Genomic DNA, 26382 nt, shown 5'->3' with positions numbered 1-26382 from the left:
TGACATAAATATTAAGTGTATTTTAGTTTCGTGCATCGTTAACTGTATTTATACTTTTCATATCTCCTGATTTTACATGTTAGATTTCCTGATTTTACGGCTGGTATGTTTGACAACATCGGGGGAAAGGAAGGCAATAGTAGCAGCGATATTTAACGGTTTCTGATAATGTAAGCATTCTTTGAAACTGCACAAACTAAAATAATTGACTATATGATATTTTGATCTCTCTCTTGTATCCGTACTGAATACTTTAGACTATCCTACAAAACCGCTGTTGTATATAATCTGATCTTCTCGTTCAGATTTGAAGAAATGAGAGAAATGACACACAAAAGTGCATGGAAACAAAAATATTATGTGAATCTCAAAGAGTAACCGGAAAAAAGCAGAAAAAACGACAAACATTCAGAATTGCCAATTTATTATTAATTTTCAAAAAGTACCTAAAACATTTATCAACACCTTTCATCTTTCGATTGTAATCAGTATAGGAGAGTTTGAACAATGAGAAAGCTTCGTTGGATTTTTTTTTCTCAAGAAGGTTACTACCAACACCAGGATTTTCCAGTTTTACTGATAACGCCCAAAACCAACGCTGAGAAACTTTGTATTTCTCAAGGACAGTGTGCACCTGTGTTTTCATCGATATAGAAGCCTCGTTAGACCGTTCTTCATTTGAAAATATCGCAATAATGTTTAGCATTTGTCTTTGATACAGATAATATAGTGAAGACGCGCTGAAACGGCGGTTAATGGTTTTTCATTGTGGGAGGAAGTTTGATCGTTTCCTGTATTGTTTGGCGACTACAGCTACATATAGTGAAATCGCTGTCGGACTGTTACGACAATTATAATAGTTCAGATACTTATCTTTAAAAGTTGCTTGGAAGGCTAGTAAAATCACTACGGCAAGGAGTGGAATTTATTATATAGTCTTGGATAAAGACTAATTCCATTACACTAGTGATCCCCTAAATTATACTCCCTCCCACTTGTGCAGTAAATATCAGTGTTTTTAAGTGATTTGAAGTGTGTGAATACGAACGAAAGGGCATAATAATAGTATTAAATGTTAAGTGTTTTAATCGTCTATAATCGTAATGTTGCACTTAAGATGTGCAAGTGTTAATGTTATATTTTCATATATAGTTTTCTGCATATATGTACAATAAATATTCAATACATAGGTAACGTATTCAAATTTCTTTTATATGATTGTTGACATTTCGTGTACCTCCTACATCGTTGCATGTATGACATGTACCAGTTCGGAGAGAAGAGAATCTTAGGTTCTCTGTATTTAAGATTTGCATCCACAGTCTTTTTCTATATACGAATATTAAAACTGTCCAATATTGCAACCACTCAGGGTATTCTTTTATTATTATTATTATTATTATTATTATTATTATTATTATTATTATTATTATTAATTTTTTTATTTTATTTATTTATTTATTTATTTTTTTACATACTAGGTTCCAGAATAGAGATTACTTTGCCCCAGATATTTAAGAATTATTACTCTTCCGAGCTAGAAGTTACCCGAAGTAATTGATTCGATGCTTATTTAGCCTTCTGTTTGCAAGGACCGGGAAGTAGTAAAGAATAACATTTGCTGTATTGGCGCGTGCACATTTGAAATCATGTATAATAATCTCAGTATATGTGACACGACGTCAAGGTAAAATTAGAATAATGACATTCTTTTGTGTATTGTAAAACATCCGAAAAAAGTTATATTTGGTTTCATTAGTGGCAAAGTTACCGGACGTCTGTATGTTATTGAAGCAACAAAGAGGCAAGAACAGTACCGGGAAGTACTTAGAAGAAGATTGGAATTACTGCTTTATGAAAAGATGGGTTCATTTAGTATTATCTTTATATATCCTGAGGGTATACAGATGCAGAAAAGTCTGTGATCTTACAGATTGGACAAATATTTTGTAAATGCTGTATGCGTTTCTAATTGTTCCAGAGTACACACAAATGAATCAGGACTTTATTTTATTTTACAAAGGAAACCATAGCAAAAGTTTTAAATGGCGACTTTTCAGTTTCTATGGGAAGGCACCAGAATGCTTGTATTGTTTGATTATTTCAGGAAGGTGTGGAGTGCCTGGAAACGGGAATTCTCATGAAATATTAGGGAAACATATAATCTTGTCTTCGAAAATTCCTTTTAGTTTAAACAAATGTAGTATATGTACTTACTTAACTTCCTGATTATAATATTGGGTGTTTCTGTTCAGAATATATGTGTTACTATATACATATATTTACAAATTATGGACTTCGAAGGTGATAGTAACTAGATTTTCAGGGGGATGGGTCGGCTGACCTCTCGACACCCATGGCATCAAGGGGAAATCGTCGGTGGTGTGCACCTAGCATTACGCAGCCCCATGGTATTTTCTTCTGCCATCCGAATAGCGCAGAAGCGCCATGAAGTGATTTAAGCATGCGTGACAAACCAAGTTTTTAGATCCTAGAAGTAGAAAAGCAGACACCAAAATGAATATTAATATAAAATTATATTTAATCATCTAATTATGGTAAATACAGGGCTCCGAAGGTTAAAATCATATTATTGCTTCGCCAGAATGAAAGGAAAAGACAATAGGTTGTAAATAAATACACAAGAATCAGAGTTAGCGGCTGTCATACAAGGAGGGGATAATGTTTTCTCTAATGAATTCTTGCTCACTGCGCTCCTCTTTCTCCCCATGTAAACAAAAGTTATTCTCTTGCCCCCTCCCCCTTCTCTCTATTTCTTTCTTTTAACACAGCAACATTACATTTGGAAGAAAACTTCAAAACGTTTAACATAAAAAGAGTGAAGAAGTGATTGAGTTGAGTTGAGTTTAACGTCCCGTTCAGCAGCGAGGCTATATGAGACGTGAACGTACTGATTAACGTGGAATCTGAACCACATGAGCTCCCGCCGGGAATCGAACCCGGGCCTCCCACGCCAAAGGCGCGTGCGCTAACCGCTTAGCCACGGAGGAGCTCTGAAGAAGTGATTGACTGGACGGTGATTCGAACCCGGGATCTTCGGCATATTGCCGATGCGTTAACTACTACGCAACTCCGAACAGCCAAACACGCTCTCATTCCTGTAGTCGGTGCTCTCTACTCAAACCACATGGCTTCTGGTGGTTAACGCATCGGCATGATATGCCAGAGATCCCGGGTTCGAGTCTCGGTCCAGTCAATCACTTTTTCACTCTTTGTATGTTACTGGATTCGCACCTACAGAGGATTTGGTGTTTAAAAATAAGTTTAAATCGGTTGCTTCCTTCTTCCATTGACATATTCAAAACTTTTACGTTACCTTTGAGAAGAGAACTTGATATAAAAAATCATAAAATAAGCTCTCTGTTGGTGGTTTAAGGGCAAAATCTCTCCTGAACCAGAACTGACATAATACGATATAGGGGAACGTTATGATACTCCTTATACCCAAAGCGCTATTACTGTCTAAAACAGGCCTGATAATGAGTGACATTGTATCATGTTCAGTAGGGATGCAATCGAGAGGAGACTATGCAATCTCGATTAAATTGTGTGAAATTTAAAATTTAGAATTAATACAACTATTTTATTTCTTCTTTTTCCCACTTCATTCGTAATTATAGAATTATTGTAGTTCGTGTATCCATTCGCAGCCAATGGTTAACACTTGTACTTTCTGTGTATGCGGTTCCAGGTTCAGTCTCTGGTGGATGTGGTCTAAGCGCTTAGCATACGCGCCTTTGGCGTGGAAGACCCGAGTTCGATTCCATGTTAAGCTGTAGGTCCACGTCTCATATAGCCTCGCTGCTCGAAGAGACGCTAGACTGAAAATCAAAATCGTGGATGTGGTAATAGAGTACCCGTGCTTGTACGAACAGGGCATCCCAAATCTCCGATTTCATCTGGATAAAGCATGAAGCCACACCACTCATATATCTGGCCGCTATTACCGACAAGTAAAGAAGTTAAAAGGCGTCGTCATTTTGTTTCATTCACTGACATTCCGATAGAATCCTGATTTCAGTTCGACGGAATTTTGTGCCTTTGAATTCCTGAAACGACGTATGTCCAAAATATTCCTGATCTACCAATGAGGAGCAGGACTTAATACCAATGACTATTCTCCATGTGAATCTTCTACAATAGAAATTACGTTGCCCAGTGATTATTCAAAATGCCGTTAGCCCAATCAAACACTACTGCTGCACGTACATGATGATATAGATTTCTTGAGTGGATTTCAAACAACATAGAAGAGAGACTGAAACATCAGTTTGTCTAATTGAACAGGCTTATTAAAAGAATTGGCCACAGATTGTTTTTAAAAAGTGAGTTAATTGTTGTAATTTGTTATGACATGCGTGAAGTACACTAATTTTCTGCTGAAAATTGTTTCATAAACAACACAGAATATGGTAAAGCCTACTTTTGGAGACTAGAACAGTGGTATGGGTGTGTTGACAATGTCGACAGAATGGACTACACCTATTCCAAGGATAGCAGAACAGCAAAATGGATCAAGAAATCTTTCTTCTGTCTGCTATACCAGGAGGTAGTGAACGCATCTCTTTTCTGTTACAGACCAAAAAACTGAGCCTTTTTGCTTCGCTCTTCCTAACTGGAGTTTGTTGATCAGCTAGGAATTCGCTAATTGCAACTCCAACCCTCGCACAGTGTGATAATTTGACCGATCTAGGAAGACAAAATCCATTTTGTCAGATGTACAGTATACCGACTGCCGGTGATACGAATAGTAGGATAATCTTAGTTAATGGAAATAATATTTGTTTCCAGTCTTCTTGGCTAACCTAACCCAGAGGCAAGCCCGAACTTGTTAGAACATGTGCTCAGTAGTTCGGCAGTATGTGGTTGGAAATGAGTGACGGAGTGTTGTCAAATTGGGCTCAAGTAGCGAGTTGGGCGATTTTTAAGTTCCCTCTCTACCAAAATTTCAAATTGGGCGACACGCTACTTTTTGGGCTACATTTAATTATCTGCAAGCTATAACTCTAAAGAATGCAGTACTTTCTATTTTCATGTATGAAATTACAAATCATTAATTATGTATGATACAATAAAAGTTTTATTTCTTGAGTATTCTATGGACAACGAACAATAGTTTTGCTAAAACTAACATGTTTGATACTGGTTCAATTCTTGTTTTAGTACTTTTTAATTTTCAGATCTAACAACACGAGATTTTTGTTGAGTTTGCGCTGTTGCAGTATGGCTTCAGTTAGTGCCAAGATCTAATAGTTGTATTGTACGGAGCTGTGCAAACGTGACCATTGCAAATTTACCATATTAACATAAAGAGTAAGTGCAGCTACAATGAAAACCTTGAAAATACATGGCTCCCAGATAAAGAATTTAGCAAATGAGTTTAAAAAGTGATGTATAACAGTGAAAAACAATACCGTAAACGTTGTAAGTGTATTTCATAACCCACAAAAGTTAAAAGCAAATATGTCTTCTTGGAAATCAGGAAGGTCGCTCATTTTATACTACCACAATCCACCCACTTCATTATACACCCAGTACTGCTTCTGATGTAGTATGAAGTTTTCCCAAACACAACACCGTCAACAGTCCGGAACTTCAGTCGCCGCCTGACTGTTGCCAACCCCTACATCTGACACACACATATACATACATACATACATACACACACATATTTTTAATTTTTATGTTCGGGGCTGCAAATAATAATTGAAATCTGCTGCTTGTGGAGCGCAACCTTGCTACTTTTTAATCTTTGGAGCTGGCAACACTGGAGTGACGTGACTTAACTTCCCGACGTGGACGTGGATTTCACAAGTTGTGTAACAGCACTACAACAGTTGAAAGTGAGCATGTAATGGTGATTGTATTACGTCTCTTCTGTTTTATTTCAAAACATTCTGTTCGTCCTGGAAAGATATATTGAACTAAGAGTATTGAACACACAATTAAATTGAAATGTAAAAAGAAACTGTGAGTGTAAGTACGTTGTTCCTCATTATTCCAGAGTTACACTGTATACAAGTCACAGGTGGGTTATTAGACTTCTGTAAACTAAAAAGTGTTATTGCGAAAGTTTGCGTGTTTAAAAGGTTTTCATCTGAAAGTACAATCACGATACAAATTCCCTATAACACCATATTTCAGATACGGGTACAGAATTCACGTTCGACAAGATTTGATGCTTTACTGATCATGTTAAGCAATCTGTTAGTCGCTGCCCATTATGCTCTGGGCTTGTAAGATACAAACTTGAATTGAGGTGGAAGATAGCATTATTATAACGCCAAAGTTTTCTGCAAAATAATTCCTCTTGGCTTGAAGGAAGTCTTCGATTTCCTGACGTCATGATGACGGAGCCTAGTACATCCAAGGTCATATAGCCGGAAGTTTGTTATACATTTGCAGTGATACATTAATGATGATGCGTCTTATAAGTTAATAATAATAATAATAATAATAATAATAATAATAATAATAATAATAATAATAATAATAATAATAATAATAATAATAATAATAATTGTGTACTCCGATTTTAAAATTATTCTGACTGACATTAAAAATGATGCAGCAAGTGTAGACAATATTTATGATACATGAGTTCAAAAGAAATTTAATTTTCTTTCCCTTTTCATCATTCTTTGAGCCAAATTTTTGTATGCTTTTTCAATGGTAATACGAAGTGTTCAAAATATTTTAAAACAAAATTCTTTTAGACGAGACGTCTAAAAATATTTTGTATCTGTAATGCAGTTTTTGAGAGGGAGCACAAAACTGTTCTCAGGGTTGGAGGGTGCGCAGTGGGGGCATCCAAAAGTACGTAACAAAGACTGAATTTTTTATTTAATAATTTGCAGTGAAATGAAAGAATGATGGACGGTTAGAATTTGCGATCCGAATTATGGTAAAATAATACCCACCTGTTTCCAATATACTGTGAAAGTAACGAAGTTTCATGATTTGCAATTTCCGTTTTAATGTTGACGTCTTCATATTTGTATTGTAGCACGGGAAATGGTGACAAGTCACATGAAAGGCAAAGGGCATATGTTAATTGCCATGTCTGTCTTAGTATTTGGAACAGTTAGTGCCTTTGTTAGTCAAGAAACAAGTCAGCACTTCTTACTTGGAGTGTCACCTTATTTATATATCTTCTCTACAAAACTTAAGGTTTTCTGGTAAAGTTGCGTGCTCAAATGTGGATTCTGCGATGCAAGTGGGTAGAATTCGAGCACGAACAATGTAATTTACTAGATATAAATAAATAAATAAATAAATAAATAATAATAATAATAATAAATAACTTGCTATGGTGTATTCAAAGTGTAATGACATCCATCAATGTGCTCGCTGCTGCCTGAAGATGGATGTCAAAGTATTTAAACATGTTCCAAGACAGTCAGATTACCAAGAAAATGCAACTTCAATGTGACAAAATAGGTATACTTTCGTACTTTCTTTTAAGTGTCAATGGAAAGTGAATAAATAAATTTAAAAAATAAATATGTCATCATATTTCAGAAGAGAGACATAAATGTGCGATTCTAGAGTAGCATGAAAGGACAAGAGTGCACGCGTTATTTGACATCGGCGTTTTTAGGAATTCTGTAGTTTCTGATTATTTCATTTGTTTCAAAGAGATGTATTCACCGTTGAACTGAAAAAGATCATTTAACTTTCAATAGATAGTTTCAATGTAAACTTGACGTTTCTACATAGTTTCAAGTCAGATATCAAGATGTCACCAAATGATCCTGTAATACTTCATATAGGGATAAAACTCATTTTGCCTGAAGCATTTAAGCGTGGAATTGAGGTAACAAACCGGAGAATCGTTGAATTTCCGAGAGCTCTGCCTAATCTATTTAAGGATTTTCTAGCACACCGTGCCATTTACACTCCTATAGATATTTAGAAAATTTTCCAGTGAAGTTTTGTTTTGTGTTGGCTTGAAAATAGTAGTGTTACCCAGTGAGCCATTGACAGTTATCCTTATATTCTGTTGTATATTCAAATGTTAGGAAGGACAAGAAAGTTACGAGTTCTTGGAACTATCAGATTTTGTCAGGTATGTTGGGAAAAGATAAATTGCTTATTCCTAAACTTTACTGAATTTCCGACTGACTGTCATCTGAAGTCCATTTCTTTACAACGCTTTATTGGACATGCTTTAAAAAACGTATGTCTTCAGATTTCGAGGTGGAGGGTGTATTAACTTCAGCAAATGAAGAAGTTTCATCGCTGCAATTCCATTATTCGACGTTTCCTCTCTATCGATACGTGCCTGTCTTTACAGATATTTCTTTAACTTATATCAGTAACGAATTTAGAAGAAACCCATTTTTATTAATCTCGGAATTGTGTGTGTGTGTGTAGTTTTTAAGCATAGATATGATTAACAGTAGCTTCTTTTTCCTTTAGAAATTCCACAATTTACGGACTTCAGCCCGAAAGCCCTGTAACCGCCACTGCCTTATATAATAATAAGCTACATTATAATTCACAAATAAATGTGAATAACTTATCTGACATTCCCATTTCATTTGCTGTTTTCTTCCATTCTCTATTTAAAACATGCGTATTATGATATTGTTTGTGTTTCTTATCTCATATTACTGGAACATTCCTCACTAGTTCTATTAACGTGTCTTTCATAATCAAATTTAATAGTGCAGCAAAACCAATAGACACACAATCCTCTGCAGACGAAATTCTAAACAAATGAAGACTTGATTCCGTGCAGCGCTTCAGGAAGAACCAAAGAGAACATGAGCTACAGCTATGCTTCCGCTAAACATCGATTTAAAAACATACTTGGTTGTTTATCATCGCGAGCACTAATTCACCCTCGCTGTCGACCTCTAGGTCGCGATGTAGCGTACATCGTCGGCATGCGCTTATCCATTTGAATTCATGTGTTTGTGCCAGTATCGAGGTAGCGACCACGACTTGAACCTCGACCTCGATCGCGAGGTATTTTCGGTATGTTTCTACCCTAAGTTGTTAATTGTTCGAGTTCATGCATACAAATTAATGTGGAAAATGAGAAAAATCATCTTCCTGTGGAAAACGTAGACAATCGTTTTTTGCTACACATACTATCTTTAAGAAGTATCTTTAAATTGTAAATTGAGAGTAGACCTCTTTCGTTATTAGATTTTAATGTTTCTGCAGGATCTAATGTTGGAGCTAATCGCATGAAGTCTCTTTTAGCTGAACTAATTGAAAATAATAGTTAGATGGCAATGGGAAGAAGGAATTGTGAGGAATTTCAAAGAGTTTTGTTCAAATCCAAACTGTAAAACAATTATAAGCCTGTATTTTAGTACTGGTAAGCTTTGGATTACTTTTGGCTAAATAATTTGGATACATTATGATACATTTGGATGCAATATGTGATTTAAGAGTAGTTAGAATGGTCTTGGTTTCTCTCATAAGAATTATAATATATGGAATGAGAATTTTCAATCTATGCGGAGTGGGTAGTAGATTATTTAAAAGAACAAAGTTTAGTAGCACACAGACTTAGTACGATTCAGTAGCTTCTTCCGGTATCTTGAGAAACTATCCATAAGGAAATACATAATTCATTATGCCATAATACTAGTAGTCGTTTTGCAGAACAGCAACGAGAGGGACAGGAAAAGAGACAAAAAGAAGGTAAAGACAGGAAAATAATGATTATTCTGAACGAGCTTGAAGCTAAAAATACCAGAATAATGAAACATATACGCAATATTGATGAGGAAATAAAGCGTTTGGAGAGGTGAAATGAATTTCATAATATTATTACTATTCTAAAGGTATGTCGTTCAAATACAGAACAGTCCAATATAAAACAGTCCACTCTTTTTCGGTGAGTATCTCACTCTGACTCTTTCATTTCATATATGACGAAACGTCCAGAGTAACGTTACAGATTAAAATTTCAGGGAAGTTTTGCTTTGTGCAGGAATTTCTATTAGGTAACTGTTCTGTAATTTCATAATAAAATTTGTTGTATTTATTTTTACATTATATATTGTTCTAGTTGATTAGAGGAAAAATACATTACTTATACAATCGACGTTGTCTGTTTTCTTGGTCATATTTTTCCACCAACATTCGAAAGTCTGTGTGGCTTATTACGTATCAGGGAAAATTTTAAAAAAGTTCTGGGGAACTTCGAAAAGTCAGGGAACTCTTTCCGTAAATTTTGTGGCCACCTTGAAAACCATCACTCAGATACCTATGCACGGATCAGCAGTTAATTGGTCCGGCAGTGATCCAAAAAGCAAAATATTATAAGTGATAGTAGTGGCTTTCACATTGTTCACTGTGTTTTTAAAATACCCTTTCAGAATTATGACTAGAATGTAGTATTCCAGCTGAGAGGGCAGATTTGTGGCAATTACTAAATCATCTATATTATCTCAGAAGTTTTGCCCAATTCGATGGGTAGTAAACGTGAACGTAGTTGACAGAGCACAGCAAATGTATTTATTCATATATTTCTAAATATTTGTACCTTACAAAAACACTCTTTTGACATATTCATATTTATGTTGTTATATATGTTTTGTCTCGTACTCGTATGTATTATTCTATATTTTGCAACATTAGAAAAATGCAGTAGTTATATTAAATCATATGGATGGATAGGAATGTCTATATGAGAAGATAAAAGACCATCAAAAATACTTTGAATTTGAATTTACCGTTTCTTCTAGTGATTGCAATGCATCTTCAACAATAGTGATATTTTAAATACCCGTCGCATAAGTCTAGAGGTATTTTGCGGACGAGTTTTTAGCCATAGGTGATTAATGGGCAGCACAGCGTTTATTTAATTTCACTGAAATATTGTCTGAAAAATTTTCTGTCTTAGTCTTGAAAATTTAGGGAATTTTGTTTCTCCAAAATAGTAGACATTCTGATTTGGGTACTTAGAAACATAATAGTCCCATCTCATACCTATATGCGTAATAAATTTCTGAATTTCCAGAACTAGTAGGAAAAAACTAGTCCGAGAATATTTGTCGCCCCCAGAACGTGCCACCATGGCCCATGTTTGTTCATGCATATCACCGACCACAGGGCCTTATTGCGTTAAACGAGGTAACTGCGACATGCCATTACGTTCCTCTGATGGTCAAACCAAAGTCTCGACATTGTTTCACGATTTTGGCATTGTTAACGTTGTCCGGAAAGGGCTGTTAGTTTCTTTCTCCAATAACAGTTTAGTTTCGGCGGCATTGCACTACTGCAAGCACTTCACTTCGGGTAATGGTAGAGAAAACCATAGACTAATAAGCAACGTACATCCCTTCGCTGCATCTCATACCTGCAGTTTTCAGTGAGGCATCGAACATGTTCGCATCTGGAATACACGTTTGTATTCGAGTTAGCTCAGTTCATATATCGTTAAAGAAGACTGGTGTGGACAAAAACTTATACAAGTTATTTCACTGAACCCATATCTAGCATTCATAAAGTGATTTATAAATGGAAAGAATCTTATAATGGAAACTAACTGAGACAATTCTAGACTCAAGGAGCATATAATATGTGATTCAGAATTCAGTAAATTACAAGCATGAGTCCTACCGAAACATTTATAATATTCAAAATTCTAAGTTTATACTAATATTAAGTTTATTTAAACATTCCAATTCACAGTCTTAAATTTACAAGCCTATTTTCAAAAATGAATTCTTCACTTTAAGAAGTCCAGTCTTCACTAAAATTTCTACAGCTTCGATTCTGTATCTCCGCCTGGTCTCTTGAATAAAATTTTTCAATCTTCTCCAGAGACAACACAACAAGCTCCTCCTCAATCTTCGGTGGTTTTGCTTTACAGCTCTTGCCAGTGGTCTTTCCCTTCCTTATGCTTCCTCTGGCAACTGTAAGGCTCTGTTTACACATTTCCCTCTCTAAAATGTTACTAATGTTATTTAAAGAACAACCAGAAAGATCATAATACATAGTACGCAACTTGTAGAAAACGACTACTAAATTAAACGAAAGAAAGAAAAGAAAAAAAAAAGCTCTCTTTTCTACTTCTGCGTCGCACAAACAGGAAGCACTGTCTAAGACTAATCACTTTTTACATTTCCACAAACATTAATCAAACACTCACCAACTCGTTTCATTTGCACGCAATCTATTTCAGTAATATCATTGGTCTACATATGTGACCATACAGCTTCTACTTACACGGATATTGATTCCATCCTGCAAAGAACCTCTTTGCCTCATTAATTTTCCCTACTGTGAAGCATTATTTACTCGTAATGTATAAATACAATTTATTTCGAGTGCTGATTCCCAGTTTATTAATTTCTTTTGAAAAAAATAGTGCATTAGATGAACCGAACGAAGAGCATCTCAGACTTTCTGTTCAGATCCCATCATTGTTATTCATCCCAGTTGCAAGAGTTCCACCAGAGTGGTCATGTACTACTTAATACAACTCTCTAATCTACATACTATAAGTCGTTAGAGAATTTCTGGATAAAATTGATTGATGAATTGATTATTCTGAGTTCAACGTTCGTTTTCAGCATCAAGACTATAAGAGATGGATGAAGTATGTTCTGTGCAGTAGACTGCTGGACGATCTATTTGACTACAACTTTTAATTGACACACGCGACACCAAAAACTCTTTAACTTTCATCTGGTTGTCAAAATTTTTAACTCTGATTTTCTTGGAAGACCCATTGTTTCTTATGTTGGCAACTTCACTGAACACATTTACGCCTTCCTAAAAGTTCATTTTTAACCATATATGAAATTTTCAACCCTACTCAAAGATAGGCACAACTTTTTTAATCATTAATTACATCATCAAATTATTATTACGTAACTCCATACTAAACCGCGGTAATCAAAGTTCGTATACACCAAAATTCTGCTCATTCCTGGCTAGAGTCTTGGTATATACTTCCTCAACGTGCGTCTTGAATTGGAAAACCAACATCTAGCAGTATGTCGTACTTAATATTAGAATAGAATATTTTTGCTGTCGTTAAGTCTATAATTAGCCTAGAATTAATAACTGGATTGTATATATGAACATGAAGATAATCTGTACTTCTAATCAAGGACACAGCCATGGAAACACATATGGTGTTATGTTACGGCAGCTGCTCTCTGTAAACACCTGGAGCAACAACTTCTTACTATACATCGGTAGAAAACCGATAAATAAAAATTTCTATATATAAAAATGAAACTGACTTTGTGGAAATCTCATTACGGGAAAAAGCAGAATCGTTTAAAATGAATTTTTTAATAATTATCACCTATCTTGAACTGAATTTTTATCATCTCTGATTGAAGAACGTGTCACAAGGGAAGTAGAGATAATTAAAAATTTATGCCAAAAATTTAGTATCTTATGGGTTTTAATAATTTTTTTCTATTGGAATGGAAATGCATATCGTAAGGGTGGAGGGAGGGTTCAGATATTTTCCATAAACCTAGTTTTCCCATGCGAAGAACGGATATTTCAGCTAGTTTTATATAACTAAGATTCACAGACTATATTTTTGTAATCTTGATTCGTGGACAACTTACATCAGAGCTGTTCTACTGACGAACAATAAATCTCATATCATATGTACTTGGTGCTTTTCGATCCACACCGATGCACATCAGATTCAGAAATGGAATCTTAAAACTGACGTACTATCTGTCAAACAATTAAATGTACACCTGTTTGTGAGTCGGGCATTCTTATATTGACTAGTGTGGAGAACATGAGAATTAAATTAGCCAAAGCTATAGTTCTGTGAGGAGAGACAATGAAAGTAGAATGCATTATGTAAAAGTACAGAAGTTGTAAATACAAATAATGCATAGTGTAGATAAGTGACGATAACATAAGTGAAATACGAAGCAATCTATGAAACAAAGAAAAATATAGGAGATTCAAAATGGGGACACAGAATTCGATTCTAATAAAGACATCAATGACAACGTATTCGTGGCAAAGTGGCTGTTGTCAATGTTTAAGATAGCAACTATGAATCTATAGGTCCACTCAGTGTTCTTTCGTTTTTGTTTTTATTTTTACAGTTCTTCATACGCTAAACGTTTTAATGGCTTAATCTAAAGTAAGATAAAAGTTCCGTTGTCGTTAAAGATATAATTTTGATGATGAAAACTAAGTTTATATGATCATGGAAACAGAAATATTTATTTAAGGCAGGGATTGGGATCCTGCTACTTTTCAGAGTCAAAGAGTGTGGCTTTATGGTCTTGTTGTGAAAAATCTTAAATTAAATAAAGAATATGAAATATATTAGTAATATACTTCTGAAAAAGTAAATAAATGATAAATTTTCTTATTATATCTTTTTAATATGTTGTAGGGTTATACGTTTTCATATGAATTATTAATGTAACTAATATCTGTAAAATATCTACAAAAATTAGGTATGTTCATACCATCATACACGACCATCTTGTCAATATGCCCTTTAAAACAAAGAAGTTTCGTACCCCTGATGTAGGAGGTAAAAGTTAGGGGGACTATACAGTTATTGTGAGAAGCATAGTGCAGTAACGCCATGTATGTTGTTTACAGCATATCGTTCTAAACATTCACTCTGAGAAGCAAAACCATGCCACGTCCATGTGGTAGCCAAGATTTGACAGTAGCTCAGCGTGGTGAAATTATGGAGCGTGAAGTCCGAATGCATTTCAAATCGTTAGAGCACTTGGTTGCGACCGACGGAGTGTTAGCAGATGTTTGTGTGCGTAAAATTAATGAAATAAATCTTCTTCTAGATCAGTCAGACTTAGAGCAACAAGTGCAGCTGACAATGAAGCTGATAGAAGACGTCAGGAACAAGGCAAAGCGTCATAGATCCATCTTGCAGGACAAGGCTGTAGAGTACGGCTGTTTTGCAAGAAACCATATTGCACAGACTAAAGGTAGTCTCTCGGAGAATTTTGTCCTGCTACGAAGACTCTTCTCACGACGTCGTACAAGGTGAGACGATTAGAATGTGTACAGTGGAACATTGAACTCCCTTAGGCATACAGGGATCTAACTCTATGGAGTGATGAAAAGGTATTTCTGTCCGATCAATGAGGAAGACTTATCCTCTATAGGCCACAAAGGACAAGGTATGTACCTCAAAGTGTAGTGGAGAGAGGGCTATATGGACTAATTGCGGTACGTCTCTAGGGCTACATGGCAGACACTGATTCAAGGAAACTGATTTCAGTGCCGGGGGAATGACTAACCAGGTTTATATTGATATCTTGAATTGATACACCTTGCTACCATCCTATTTTGCAAATTTTCCAGACCAAGAGGGGTTTGTGTTCATGCACGACAACATTGCCGTGCATACGTCCAGACATACCTAGTTGTGGCTACAAGAACACTCAAAACTTATCTACATGGACTAGCCTCCTTGGTCTCTTGATCTCAACCTAATGGAACATGTATAGGATTTCATGGTGCAGTGATTTGGGAACACGAGATGATAGAAACCAGACAGTTCTAGAAGTCATATAGAACTTTGGCAATAATATCGTAAATAACTCATGTCACTTCACTGAACTTGTTACAAGCATGCAGGAATGACTGCGTAGCGAATTGCTGCACGCTTTTGTTATACTAAATTTTAACAGGGGTGTTCTGCTCTCTGCATCTCTATTGACTGGTTTTTAAATTTTGTCATAGAACAAGTCTTTTAAAATTGATGAAATTTTTAAAATAGCTAAAATTCATCCCTTGTCTCTAGTTAATTTCAGTTCCAAACAATAGTGGTTAGGTTACATTACGTTTTACGATTTACGAAAATCAGGTTCTTTTTTGAAATGTGAAACGTATCTTTTAAGATAGGATAAAATTATCCTGTAATTCTTAACCGATTTCAGCTGCAAGCAATGGGATGCAAGCTGAAAGCCTCCACAGAAAATATGGTATACTATAGTTAATCAAAATCTAATAATTTGTACGAAAGTTGCCATGGTAAGTTATGTCATTTCGTATTTTATATACAGAAACTTCTAAGTTAGTATTAAATTAACCCCCTTTTATGCTCTTTATCCTTCACTGATTTCAGTTGCAAGCACTAGGGATGACAAGGAAACCTTGAAGCAAATGTACGCCATCTTGCATATACTGTATATATATATAGTGAAAGCTATCGTAGAGAATAATTTCATTGAAATTATGTGCTGGGAGAACTAATATGGGTAAACTTCCATCTTGAGGTGGAGTTTTACTCCATGCTATTCTGTTGTTCTTCATAAGAAATAGGTTCATTACCTAAAACTAAAAGTTTCATTAAAATCAGATACACAGACACGCGGTTAGACTTACACACACAAATGCATGTCATCGAATAGTACAGTTTGCTGACTCGCTTCAGTTTTGCCATTCGACCTGAAGTTCTAATATTATTTGATTTCCCACATGACTTCTTGCAATTTACAGACTGTGACATGGAAACCACTCACCTCTCTGGTTTGATTCCAGCTTCCACCAAGTGGGATTTTTGGTGAATAAATACAATGTGCTTGGGTTTTCTCAGGGTTCTCTCGTTTTATTCACTATTGTTATCGTCTCGTGAAAGGATCGTGAGTTAGACACTGAGGAAAGAGGATGAAGAAAACCTACAGATTTTCACTTTTAAATACAGATTCACTGCAGATTTCAAGCTCATAGCCAGAAAATCTCCCTGGTTGTGAGAAAGATGCAACGATGGGTGTGTTATGATGTATCGATGTCTGGAGCAGGATGTCGCAAGTTCGGATCAAATTTTATATATTTTATTTAATGTTAAATGAAATGCTATACACTGCTTACATTACATCTGTTTTAAATTTCGAGGAGACAGTAACATACATTTTCTCATACAACATATTAGAGAACGCCACACCACACAAATGATCTTTCATGCAGTAAAGTTTAGCAGTTGGTGTTCTTTACTTCAACCTATTTTAAGGAAAAAAAATGCTTTTATATGTTATTCAGGGCAAATAAACCGTAGATAATTATCACAATCGTAATTATTCTCTTAGGATCAGGATAGTGTAAGATGCTTACTGAGACAGTTATATTCATGGAAAGCATTATCAAACCATAAGGAATCTTGAGCAAAATTGTAGTCAGTTGTAACGTGTGAATATATGCATCCGGAAGGAAGCGTACAAGAGGGAGTTTTTGTAAGTTACTCTGCTGGCAATACACATGATTTAACTGTAATTAACTTTCGTTTGGATGTTTCCACATAACTCACTTAATATTATCATCCAGTTGTAGATCCAAGAAGTTAACAAAAGTATTATCATATATTCATGGAGATACATGTAATTAAACATATTAAACTTACTGCCTTTAAAACGTGAGTTAAAAGAGTTGAGTTAAGTTGATTTTGAGTTTAACGTCCTGTTCAGCAGCGAGGCTATATGAGACGTGAATATACTGATCAACGCGGAATCCGAACTACATGAGCTCCCGCCGGAAATCGAACCCGTGAGTTAAAATAAATTAAACATAGGTTGAACACCATGTGTTTAACTTATTTAACAAAAAAGTATCATCACATATTTATGAAAAATAAAGGGACAAAATGTATAATTCAAGTTGTTCTGAAATAAAACGAGATATTATAACCATCGTAAAAGTTACAATTCATATTTCAAATTTTGATTTAAAAAAATATATATATTTAATTTAAGGTACTGATCGATGAAATTCATGTTTTTTAATAATTTAGACACTTATCTAAAAAAAAAGAGAGATTTTTTTTAATTATTTGCATTTTTTAATGAACTAGTAGTATTTTAATAACAATAACTTGGAACTCAAAATTCTGTTCCCTTGTGTGTTATTAATGTAACATGGTTTAAGGTTATCTCTTTATAATTTGAAATGAAGGTTTGTGTTTAGAGGTACAATAGTTATCTTCCCAATTAAATAATTTGAACTTTTCATAGGTCTAGGTTACAAAAATTCTTTGTGTAATCTGTTTCTTGTCAAATCTTGGTGTGCCACTCCGAACTTTGGCGTTTGCTTTCAAGGTTATATTTGAAGACCTATGTTTCGTCGCCTGTTATTACATTGTTTGAAAAGTTCGGTTCACTCTTCACTTGCTCCAACATTTGACGGGGAATGATTCCACAATTTACGGACTTTCCACAATGTAAGATAAAAGTAACTGGTGTTAGTGATTTTTTAGTTTTTCAGTTACGTAATCTTCGTGAAGAATTTCAGTCCATTATATTATACAAAGTTGTACGAGTATCTGGCATGTTTTTTTAAATATATACGTGTTCATAAATCGCTAGATATGCTGGTGATTTCTAATTCTTACATGACAGGTCTAAAAATAAACACGCATTAGTAAAACATATTTTATTTATAATCTTATATATAGTCAGCACAATGATGATGTATATTAATGTAGTAGTTAAAGACTTTTCTATAAATAACTTAATATACTCAAACATATAAAGTGAAATAAACGAAATTTTACACGTAATTCAAAGCATATTTTTGGTATAACGCAAAAGAAAAACAGCGAAAGAATATTGAAAGAATATTTTTTTTTTTTTTTTTTGAATTCATTTCATTAATCGAATTAAATTAGCTTCATTAAATAATACTGATTTCATTAAATGATTAAATGCAAACTATGAACTCTGTTTTAATATTTACGATTTTTAGGCTACTTTGATAATATTACGTGATCATATAGGAAAGCAGAGACCAAAGAAGCCGCAACGGTCAGGCTACCAGGAGCAGAATAGTTGAAAGACTGGTCCAGGAGAAAGCAGAAGGCTTAAGGAGAGAAGAGGCTTCATACAGTTAAGTTCAAGAAAAAGGAAGCGGCGGTCGGAACTTAGTTCTGAAGGAGGAAGGAAGGTTTATTTCTTCTGCAAGTGAAGAGGGGCTTTCACCAAAGATGCGTAAGTACTTAAATTATATAGCATATTACAAGGACAACAATATTTTAAATGGAATATTTTCTTTGAAGAAGAAAACGTTGTCCGTTTCATTGGTGAGAGATCTTGCAGTTGTAAAGGTTTACAAGTATGTTCGAAAATTTATTACTAAAATAGTTAAGTTTAGTTGATTACTTTATTTAAATGTCACAGTTTTTTCTTTTTTTTTCTAGCCTATAGTTATACATATACAGCTTGGTTTTGACAATTTAATATGTTTAAGAGCAGATTTCCTGTGAGAATAATATTGTTTCCTTTTCAACAAAAACACAAAATCATAGGAGGAGGTCCTTCATACTATATTTATTTCTTAATATGTAGAATGATAACTCTTTCACTTCATTTCGTTTGTTCTTTGATGGCAAATAATTCTGAATTCGTGTTGCTTGTGCACTTTGAGTTTGTTTTCCCGACATACACACTCATACAGAGACAACAATGTAGAAAGAGTGTTTTTCTTTCTGCAGCCAATAAGCCAAAAGGAGAAATATGTTATCTCTAGATTTATGAAGACCATGTAAATTTTTCAATAGACCTGGAAAATCTGGAAAACCTGGAATTAGGCTGGAACTTATTTTTGTGCCTGAATTTTTCTCAATTTTACCTTTTTTCACTGCATACCGGTATAATAGAAAAATCCTTACTTTTCTTAAAGGCTTGTTTTGTGAGTATGTTGATGACGACCACGGGGATACCTGAGCTTTCTGTCACTGCTTCCACTTCCTTGTAACATACTTTTTTTTTCTTATTTCATTATCTTCCCTGTTGCAGAGTTCCCATAGACTTAGAAAATCTTTAGGTAGAATTTCTATCCATATTTTATGTGGCAGTTCGAAAACATTTTTTGCTACAATACAAACCTAGAAATCAGCGAAATACTGCAAAAGGACATTTTTACGAAAAAGTAAGAGATCAGTCAGGGAAAATGATACTTAAACTGGGAATCAAGGAAAATTGGGAAATTTTTACTCACCAGGGAAGGGTCCGAAAGGGGCACTCGAGTTGCTAAACGACATGTATCAGATATGAAAGAGGGTGTGAAACTATGTGTATGTGCAGATTTGTAGCGGCTGAGGGCAACATGGAAAAGCAATAAAGCCGGAAGAAATATGGCCGACCGTACGGCCCAGCAACAGAAAAACCTAAAAAATCACTTGCTCCGCGCGTGAATGACCACAGAATTGAAGCAAAATGTTTAGTAGTAGATGCATAAGATCTGCTATATGTAATGAACATCATGGCTGTCATATTGAAAGTGGGCATCTTGTATTTGGATTCACAGAATAAAAGATAAAGTGGGTCTTGTGGCATATGAAATAGCACTAAAATTTCACCAGGAATACATTGGTGTTAACCATTCTGTAGTAACTATTGTGAGTTGAGAAGTAACGTGCAAGAAGGATGTATATAAACTGTGATAGAGTCCCTAGTATGACGCGAAAGTAGAGCTCGAACAACTCTAGTTTGTATAGACCAAAGAAAAGTGTGTTTACATGTAGAATAGTTGCGAGTAAGGGAAAGATAATCATTAACGATAGAGAAAGAAAAGACCAAAGGTGAGTCCGTGCCACCTACTGTGTGTCCTGTTTGCAGACAGAAAATACGCGGGAAAGCTCATTAGCTAATATTCACGTTATCAGTGAAATAGTCAAGTAAGATAGAGTGGTTGGTAGGAAGGTTAATGTGCTCTTGGTCGGTGAACCACTGTTGAGGAAGTGCTAGAAAATGACAAGATATATTCTAATTCATCATATGAAAAAGTTATTTCTTGTTGTGGGCATGAATATGAATCCCCAGGTAGTTGTGTCATTATTAGTACTTGAGTTTGGGACGTGCGACAATAATCCTTGTGCAGAAAATCAGAAATGTAGTTTTTAGTGAATATTGATAAGAGTGGTCGAAGAAAATCAAACGTTAGAGATGGATGATAGCGTGTCAGGTGAGAACAGCTCTTGTGTTTTCATCACACTCTTATAGATACTGTTCACGTCAACTGTCCTTCAAAGATTGGTGTGTACATTTATTAGTATACTTGCTTATGCGATGATATATATTATTTTCTTCGAGAAGAACCATGCCGTACTTGTACCTGTAATCCCTAGTCCTCCTTTGTGTCGGGTGTTTTAACATGACAACAACTATCCATCTTTAACACTGCAATATTACCAGCTCTTTGCATGTGCAAATGCTCTTTGTAATTTTTTTCTAGATGTGTATCTTGTGCCAACATTATTCCGACAGGTTATTCTGACGTTTGTTCAAATATCCCCCTCACGACTTTCTTGCATGTTACTCCTTAACTCGCAATAAAGTTACTACAAAATGGTTAATACCAATGAATTCCTGGTAAAATTTCAGTGGTATTTCATATGCCATATGACCCACTTTCTCTTTTACATTGTGAATCTGAATTCAAGATGGCCACTCAATGTGGCGGCCATGATGTTAATTACAGATATAGCAGATCTTATAATGCATCTACTACTAAACATTTGACCTTAATTTCTGTGACCATTCATGCGCGTAGAACGAGTGATTCCAAAGCTTTCTGTGTTGCTGGGCCGTATGGTCGGCCATATTTCTTCCGGCTCTCCTGCTTTTCCATGTTGCCCTCAGCCGCTATAAATTTGCATATGTACATAGTTTCACACCCTCTTTCATGTCTGATATATGTCGTTCGGCAACTCGAGTGTCCCATTTGGACCCTTCCCTGGTCAGAAAGGGAAACTCTTTTAAAATTTAATTTAATTTTTAACGTTTTGCCTGTTTGTTAAGATAAGACGATAATTGAAACGCTAGAATTTAGTGAAGCAAACTGAGGGCAAAACATGCTTCAGTGTACCGTAACACACACACTGTTGTTAGCATTTTCTTTCAGGAATCCTTTTTCCGGAACCTAAGTTTCAACATATCATATCGTAAAATTAAGTGCTATTTTTTTTTTCCTGGTAGGGGATATTAGCAGTAACAACTTTTCTTTGTTAAAAAAAAAAAGTAAAAAATAGAGACCTGGAAAATAATATAAACAGACCTGGAAAAACCTAGAAAAAGCCTGGAATTTAAAAACATAAATCTAGTAGACACCCTGAAATAGTTCAGACAAACGTGTATGAACTCAGGGGAAAGATGTGTGAAATATCTTTTCAGACTTCGCAGTTTGCTGTTTGAATAACTGTATAATTGTCAGCAATTCATTTCTAGGAATAGGTTTTAAAAAAAGTAAATTGTAGAGAATTTTGAAAACTATTACTTAGACCAAACTTAATTCAAAGGGAGAACCAAATGTGCAAAAATGTGTATATGAAGATGCAAAGAGAGCTGGGATATGAATGTAAATATTTGTTCAAAGTTAAAGTATTATTCAAAGTAAAGATAAGTTCTGTATTTTACGAAATGTGATATCTGTGGTACGTTTCACAAGTGTATTTCAAACTACGTGTTGTATTGATCCATTAATTTCAGATCAAATAATTTTTAAACTATATGATGTGATATGAAATTTAGTGGCACATTTAAGTTGTTTCTATTTAGGGAATGTATTTAAAAAAGGGGAGAAATGGTGACAGTCTGTTAGCTTGGTTCTTCTTAAATTCACTTGAAACCGTATTATATTATAATGAATTCTAGTGAAATGATGAGCCTTGGATACAAACTCAAATAGTTGTGCGGATCCTGCTTAGTATTAAGTTCACTGTTATACAATGACGTAAAACATAATCATTTAATCAGTAGTTGTAATTAATTGTTCGTTTCGAAAATTTTGCATTATATATATATATATATATATATATATATATATTAGAGTTTGTTGCGATGAACGTTTCAGAACACTAGACAACAGTGATGAAAGATAACTAGAGGCCTGAAGGAGAATAGAGAAAATTAAAATATGGAAACAAATGAACAAGTATTGAACGAAATGGAAGAGAAACGAACAACGTTGTGAAAAAAGAAAAAAGATGGTGGAGAAGAAATTGCATTATTATAAGAGATGTGATATGAAATATGATGGTCAGAAGAAGAAAAGTGAAAGATATAATACGGTTTTAGTGATGGGTAATATGAAAGCAAATAATTTCTACATAAAGATGAAGAATTTAACAAGGAATTATTCTGAGTTCACTGATGAGAAAATTCATTACATCATCAGTTTGACACCATGGCGGAGACGGAATAGTAACTCATCAATTAAGGATGTAAAATTTATGTTCTTTGGTGCTGTTCTTATGTCTTTTCACACGTCTAACTCTTGAACCTCTTAAGAAGTTTTGTACCATCGTTCAAAATAACTGGTGTATAATTTTTCGATGTCTGTGTTAACACTCATCAAAACAAATTCATCAGTCATCGAAGGTTATGCCTAAAATGTAATATGAAATAAATTATTACATATTACTAGTACGTACTATTACGTATTACGTAGACTGTCAGAAGTGAGCTGGAAGTTTGATTGCACTATGTGATGACAGTATTATGGCATGGGAAGTGAGACAGTGCCGTTGGAAATAAATTATTCAAGTTATAAAGCAGTGAACATGATGATAAGTAGGGTCACTTAATTTCCTCATCCAAGCGTATTTACAATTCTTTGGAAAGTCATTCTGCTTAACAATAGATATATACTCTTCGAATTTCTTTCACACTTGCAAGCTCACTTGTGGCTAAACGGTTAGCGTAGGCGCCCTTTATGTAGGAGACCCGGGTTCAATACAGCTCATGTGGTTCGAATCCCACATTAAACTGAAGGTCACGTCTCATAGTCTCGCTGCTGAAAAGCACACTAAACTCAAAATCAGTTTAAATCGAATCTCCCGCAATTGCTTTTTCAGCGTGGCGATGTTTCGCAGTTTCTGGGTATAAATCCTTTTCTTCAAATAACCCTACAGTTAATACTCACAAGCTGTGAGACAATTGTATCTTTCCTCTTCTTCTCAGTATTTTTCCTCTGTTTCTCCCTGTTTGACAATTCACAATCTTAAACATTCTTCGTGTAGTGGCATAGTGAGAAGTATGCATCGGTTTGTAGGAATAAGGAATGTTCGTTTGCATGACTTTGTACCACTGGCACCACAAGTTCACGAAGCATTTCACAGTATCAGTTAGCATTAATAGTCTCCAAGATTAGCATTCTTAACAATTCTTTCCGTCCATTGGTGCCCAAAAAGTAACCGATCCTCATTTTAAACGTGTTTCTTCAATAACTCATGGATCATCTATAGCATAATAACAAATGTGTCAATCAACATTTCCATTCACGTAGAGCACAGATTCAAGAAACGAAGGCAGTGTGAGTAACCAAAATTCGTCATTTTTACGTTCTCTGGAAACAAATTTACAACAGTTCCAATCTCTTGTCACGCATTTTCATTCAGAGACGAATCTGGCTGCTTGGGCAGTAGCTCTTACTCTCACAATACGAAGCACATTGGACTGACTGATTCCAAGTCCACGTGTGCCTTGGCTGTCGATTTTAATAGACTATTTGCGAATGCTCCTACAATCCTTACGAGTGTTACTGATTCGTGCTACTGCAAAGCCTTCCAGGAGATTTTATTTTCAGGATGTTCTCCATTGTAAGCAGTCGTTGTCTTCGTTTCCCCATAGTCGACTTCAAAATTAATCGACTAAAATCACACCTTTCCCAATCCTACAGTCTCACAATCATTCCGGTGTGCAATCGCCCACGTTGCAACTGTAACTTGCTTCTACGTGTTCTGCGCCATTTTGCCAAAACTCAGTCACGTGATTTATCTGAAATGAAGAAACAAAGTTTCATGTTAAATACACCATTCAGCGTTTCCCTCTACAATGTACAGTAAGACGCTATATTTACTTCAAACGTGTGAATATAATTTCTGATTCATCCTGTGTATGAATATTCATGACGAAACTAGTATTGTCACATAAAAAATGCAATCCTCAGATTAAAAAAATTATTTTCAATAAATTTTTAATGAATTGCTATCATTAAATATTTTCAGACTAAAAACCAGTGAAGTTAACATTCAGGAGTATCGCAGGAACATTTTTTTCGATAAACAAATAAATGTTACATATTAAAATTGATGAATATAAAACAGTTTATGCAGTAGAATAAAACTTTTCTTATCAAGAAATTCAAATAAAATTCCTCAATAATAATAATAATAATAATAATAATAATAATAATAATAATAATAATAATAATAATAATAATAATAATAATAATAATAATAATAATAATAATAATAATAATAATAATAATAATTATTATTATTATTATTATTATTATTATTATTATTATTATTATTATTATTATTATTTCAGTGGTGCAAACAACTTGTGAGCAAGAATACAGCACTTTATGTGGTAGTAAAGTACAACAACAATCCTTCTTTTCTGCATCAGTTATCTTCTGCACATGTCTATATAAATCCTGGTTATGCTGTTTTCTAAATCCATCCTTGTCGTTTATTGGTACCAAAGTTTTTCTTGAAATCTTCCCTTCTTTAACTTCGAGTTTCTCGATTATACCTTTCTTGTCACCTCTGGACGGATGACAGTGCAATAGTGTCTGAGCCTGGTGTTCAAGGATATGTTTTTTTTGTAGACATCATAATCAGATGATAAACCATTTCAATTTTATTAATGCATGACGCGAAGGCTTCATTTTAGACAGTAGACTTATCTATTTTCAAGCAAGGTATTTAATTTTTTCTGTCCACTTGAGTTATACCCTTATTTCCCATTGAACTCATTTAATACCATTCTTCTTTCCTCCTCTTCTTCTATTATGGATAATGAAGGGAAAAGGTGGCGGAGGAAAGGTTACTTTTTGGAGGAGCGGGGATACAAAAATGATTTTTTAAGGAAGACGCCTTTTTAATACAACGGTATATAATGGTATTGACAATCTGTACCTATTTTATTGATATATGATCAGAGGCGTAATAATCAAACATATATACAGTTTAAAAAAAGAGAAAATAAGTAATTAAATTAATCGGTTGTCATGGTAAACATTATTATTGACACAATATACACGAAATGAATGGCTTTGGATGTAATATGTTTGTATAAATAGAAGAATAAATCAACGATATCTGGACACGATTCGTGTGATTTAAAAGGACTAAAAATGGTCAGTAATCATTAGTTGATATGTTTAATATTATAACCCATTGAGATAGATTTGATATTTCAGCGGATTAGGGCTAGAACGAAAAACTAAATAAAATCAAGTATTTTCCGTTTTATCTGGTGCCGTAGACCCGGGAATCTACCTTAAAGTTCTGAATACAAGTAAGGACGAGGTATATTTGCAAACATATATCCCTTTTATGAGTGTCACCGTTTTGAGAAGTGGGAAGAAAATACAAAGAACTAGCGATATACAAAATTCTAACGTAATGGATGTACCAAGTGCTTT

At 34.6% G+C, this 26382-nt stretch overlaps 1 protein-coding gene across 5 annotated transcripts in view; it reads left to right on the top strand.

Annotated features, from left to right (window-relative positions):
* LOC145686285 (protein argonaute-2-like) overlaps positions 1-26382 on the top strand; it is a 279317-nt gene that overhangs the window by 22167 nt on the left and 230768 nt on the right. For 2 of the 5 annotated variants that reach the window (XM_081759420.1, XM_081759416.1), the window contains exons 1-2: positions 5804-5997; positions 18697-18938. In XM_081759420.1, the coding sequence (XP_081615546.1) occupies positions 18935-18938 (4 nt within the window). In that variant the 5' untranslated portion in view covers positions 5804-5997; positions 18697-18934. Of the gene's footprint in view, positions 1-5803; positions 5998-18696; positions 18939-26382 lie in introns of those variants that run through there. The other 3 variants (XM_081759419.1, XM_081759418.1, XM_081759417.1) reach the window with 3 other exon arrangements.

Source organism: Thermobia domestica, chromosome 5, assembly GCF_964235325.1.
Source record: "Thermobia domestica chromosome 5, izTheDome1.hap1.1, whole genome shotgun sequence".
In the NCBI taxonomy this organism is placed as follows: Eukaryota; Metazoa; Arthropoda; class Insecta; order Zygentoma; family Lepismatidae; genus Thermobia; species Thermobia domestica.
This window is presented reverse-complemented; position numbering and strand designations above follow the sequence as displayed.